The sequence below is a fragment of the Asparagus officinalis genome, chromosome 3 (assembly GCF_001876935.1).
Source record: "Asparagus officinalis chromosome 3, Aspof.V1, whole genome shotgun sequence".
NCBI classification, from domain to species: Eukaryota; Viridiplantae; Streptophyta; class Magnoliopsida; order Asparagales; family Asparagaceae; genus Asparagus; species Asparagus officinalis.
Window position 1 is genome coordinate 29,842,408 of NC_033796.1, and position 4,860 is coordinate 29,847,267.

Below are 4,860 nucleotides of genomic sequence, written 5' to 3' on the forward strand. Positions count from 1 at the left end.
AAGTTAGAGGAAGGATAAGAACCCAAAATTGAACTTTCTTGTGTGATACTTGATAAATTGTGCATACAGCACACCTGAACAAGTCTACAATACATACTTAATGCCGTGTACTAACTTCTTTTGCAAAGACTTTGAAATGTTTAGTCCATAGATTCTTATAAACATCTCAAGGATATAATGCAATAATTCTCTAAAAATCAGCAAACTCTACTGTCGTTTTTGTTGAACTGAAAAAACAGGAAAAACTTTCCTGTATTATGAGATGAGGGAGGCCTTTGGCCTCCCCCTCATTATTCCTCCATTTACACCCCATTATGATGGTGTAACACCCCATTAAGTAGGGGTGACTCTTGGGTACTCAACCTATTCACATTGACTATCTATAAATATACATCATAGGCCTTTGGCCTAGGTAATGGTTTTAAACACGTTATCAGCACGAAGTGTTCTTGAATCCCTGAGCCATAAAAAAAAAATATTTCCTTACTCTTTTGCGCATTGAGATCTGGTTCGTTGCAGCGGGAGCGTTCGACGGATCATCGCAAGGAGGCAGTGTTCTACGGATCTTTAGTATCGATCGTCCCTAGATCTTTAATCTAGAGGTAATTACTATAATCCGTAGAATAATATATGACAACTGGAAAATTAAAAAAAAAATTGTTACTGTTCACCGAGGGTTACTGTTCACTCGGGAATTTTTCAGTTACATTTTTCTAATGGAATGCTAAACCCTTGGTTGTTTCAGAGTTTCCATTCAGGGCACTTGCATTATTTTTTTAATCATCACTTGTTATTTTCAAGTTCAAACTCACAATTTCTACATGATATTAAAAGTATTAAGTAGGCAGTATCGCATAGAAACAACAAGAAGTCTAAAAAATTCAAAGAAAGCAAGGGTTTATTGTCCAAATTTGTTATGCCTGTTGCATATATTATTATTAAATTGCGTGGATGTTTAAATAAATAATGTTGTGATTTTTGGATCAGCCTGTTTCTCACCAAATTTAAATTCCTTGCATTTTCTTTTACTTCTGAGAGAGAAATTGTAGTGAGGATATAATTGTAAAAAGTCAAAGACCGGTGTATTCCATTGAAGACGAAGGCATTTTTGCAAAATACAGGGACCCCCAAGGGTTTTCCAAATTGTATTTTAATTTTATGATTTTTGTTATCTTTGGTCTGTATAATCGGACTTTGGACACTTTTTATTTTTTTGGTGACGGGCTGATCCACGCAACATGTTTATTGCATGAATTTTTAATTCCTTATTATTAATTCATGTCTTTCAAATGCATAGATAAAATGGCTAAAATAGCGAGCGTTGATTTCGAAGTCCTAGACGCTGCTGGCAAGAATTATTTGAGTTGGCATGTGGACCTGAAGTTCCACTTACGTGCCCAGGGCTTATTAGCCACAATTTCAACTCCTGCTCCACCGGCTCCGGCCACTGTTACGGGTAATGCTGTAAATAATGCTGAGGTTGCTACTACAGTGATCGTCTCTGATATAGATAAGGCGAAAGCCATTATCTACATCAGGAGACATATTGATCGGACCCTGAAGGCCGAATACCTGACTGTAGAGGACCCAAAGGAATTGTGGACTGCACTTGAGGACCGATACAAACATCAGAAAGATGTGATCCTCCCACGTGCACGTTATGAGTGGGAAAACCTCCGACTTCAGGACTTTAAGTCCGTAGCTGAGTATAACTCAGCACTTCATAATATCACCTCACGCCTGAAGTTGTGTGGTGAAGAAGTTTCGGAGGAACGCATGTTGGAGAAGACTTACACATCCTTCCACGAGAAGGATGCAATCCTCATGCAACAGTACCGCGAACGAAAGTTCAAAAAGTATTCTGAATTGCACTCCACCCTTCTGATGGCGGAGCAAAACAGAGAATTGCTTTTGGCCACTCATAACCTACGCCCTGCAGGCTCAGCTCCTCTACCCGAAGCTCATATGTTTTCTTCCCAGAAGCAGAAGAAAAAGCATAAGGGTAAATTCAACAAGGGGAAAGCCCCTAAGTGGCAGTCCAGATGTCCACCCCAGAAAAACAACCCGCCCCAGAGCAGCAATAGTGAGGGAAAGAAGAAGTGAAAGAAGAAGACCACTGAGCTGTCGTCCATTCCCAAGAACACTTGGGAGGACAAATGCCACAGATGTGGCATGACTGGACATTGGTCCAGAAACTGTCGCACTCCGCGACACCTCCAAGATCTGTATCTAGCGAGCCAGAAGTCTCCTGTTGAAACAAATCTGGTGGAAAAGCAGCCGTCTACTCAGTTCACTGCTGATGACTTCGAAATGGATGATCTTCTCGACTAGATCCATGTTATCTTTATATGCATTTAAATTCTCATAGTACTTTCATCTTTAGTTCTTTACTTTCCATGTAATGCAATTTACTTTTCAATAAAGATAGTTATTTTCTTTAGATTAAAATATTGCATTCATGTTATAGATGAAGTGTGAGTGCCTTGTGGACAGTGCCTCGACGCACACAATCCTTCGCGAAAGAAGCTATTTCAATAGCTTATATGATTATGACGATCCTGTAATTACGATTTCAGGACTATCTAATATAATAGAAGGATTTGGTGAAGCAATGATATTGCTCCCAAATAAAACGAGACTAATAATAAAAGATGCATTATTCTCTCCGAAATCTAATAGAAACCTCATAAGTTTCAAGGATATTCGTTTAAACGGATATCACTTAGAAACCAATGAAATAAATGAGGATGAGTATTTGTATGTAACTCGTCAAAAAGATGGTTCAAAAACTATCTTAGAACGATTCAAGGGACTCCCGTCGGGTCTCTATCATACATATATTCAACCAGTAGAAGCTAACATGATTATGCACCAGAAGTGCCATTCTTTGCCGAAATTTAAACTTTGGCATAACAGACTGGGTCACCCAGGATCAGCAATGATGCACCGCATCATGAGCCAATCAAGTGGACACAACCTGAAGAACCTGAAGATTCTTCAGAAGGGTGATTACTCATGTCTATCTTGTTTCTAAGGTAAACTGATCACGAGACCTTCCCTTCTGAAAGTGGGATTAGAGTCTCCTAGCTTCTTGGAGAGAATACATGGCGATATTTGTGGGCCTATTCACCCCGCAAGTGGACCATTTAGGTACTTTATGGTACTTATAGATGCATCAACCAAGTGGTCTTACGTGTGCCTTTTGTCCACCCGCAACTTAGCTTTTTCAAAGCTATTGGCACAAATTATTAAGTTGCGGGCTCATTTCCCCGATAATCAAATCAAGAAATTACGTCTTGATAATGCGGGAGAATTCACTTCACAAGTCTTTCAAGACTATTGCCTAGCAACTGGCATCGAAGTTGAACATCCTGTAGCACATGTTCACACCCAGAACGGGTTAGCAGAATCTCTAATTAAGAGATTGCAATGGATTGCTCGTCCATTGTTGATGCAATCACAGTTGCCTGTTGAGGCTTGGGGTCATGCCATATTGCATGCCGCTTCGCTTATCAGAATACGACCCTCTGGTGGCCATATTTTGTCACCAATGCAGCTTGCTTATGGTGCACCTCCGAATATCTCACATTTGAGAGTGTTTGGTTGTGCAGTTTACGTCCCAATTGCTCCTCCACAAAGGACCAAAATGGGTCCACAGCGTCGTTTGGGTATCTATATAGGGTTTGATTCGCCCTCTATAATAAGATACCTTGAACCCCAGACGGGTGACGCATTTAAAGCACGTCTTGATGATTGTGAATTTGTTGAGGATTCATTTCCTAAACTTGGCACACAGTCCAGGAAGCCTGACGCTTCTAAGACCATTTCTTGGAACACCAAGACTTTGTCTCATTATGATCCGCGTACTAGTCAATGTGAAGATGAGATCCTGAAGATTCTTCATCTTCAGAATACAGTACATTTACTTCCGGATAAATTCACTGATAACCAGAAGATTGTCAGATCACACGTGCCTGCTGTCAACACGCCAGCTAGGATTGACATCCCCAAAGATGGATGCAATCCGCCGGCAGCAGAAACGGCTGTACCTCAATTGAAAAGAGGACGCCCACCAGGTTCGAAGGACAAAGTCCCTCGTAAAAGAAAAAATCCTGGAGAAATAAAGATGAACCCAACACAGGATACTGAGCTCAGACCAGCTTCCTCTCCCCTCCTAGATTCCCCTGAAGAGGAACAAATAGGAGAAACATCATTAAATTTTGTACGTACTAAGGAGGTACTGGACAGAAAAAGCACAGTCGACGACGACGACTTTGCGTTCGATATTGCCGTTCACGTCACTGAATACGACGATGACATCGAACCACGGTCTCTAGCGGAATGTAAACGCAGAGACGATTGGCCAAAGTGGAACGAGGCAATAGGAGTAGAGCTGGACTCACTCTTGAAACGCGAAGTCTTTGGACCAGTAGTCCAAACACCTAAAGGTGTAAAACCTGTGGGATATAAGTGGGTCTTCATCAGAAAAAGAAATGAACACAACGAGGTTGTGCGCTACAAAGCACGGCTTGTAGCACAAGGTTTTTCCCAAAGACCGGGAATAGACTATGAAAAAACATATTCTCCGGTTATGGATGGGAATACCTTCCGATTCCTAATAAGCCTCTCATCTCTGGAAGGCCTAGAAATGCAGCTCATGGACGTTGTGACTGCATATCTATATGGCAATATAGATAAAGATATCTATATGAAACTCCCTGAAGGATATAAAATTCCACCAGAGATAGCAGATAGACCTCGGGACGTCTATTCTGTTAGGCTTCAAAGATCATTATATGGTCTTAAGCAATCGGGGAAAATGTGGTATAACAGACTAAGTGAGTTCCTTCCTACGCAAGG

At 41.0% G+C, this 4,860-nt stretch overlaps 1 protein-coding gene across 1 annotated transcript; it reads left to right on the forward strand.

Moving 5' to 3' along the window:
- Positions 1,303-2,103, forward strand: LOC109834865. Its single transcript, XM_020402883.1, has one exon. The coding sequence runs from the start codon at positions 1,303-1,305 to the stop codon at positions 2,101-2,103; it is 801 nt and encodes a 266-aa protein (XP_020258472.1).

Coding starts and splice junctions, on each gene's coding strand:
- LOC109834865 (XM_020402883.1), top strand. CDS start 1,303: ATGGCTAAAATAGCGAGCGTTGATTTCGAAGTCCTAGACGCTGCTGGC.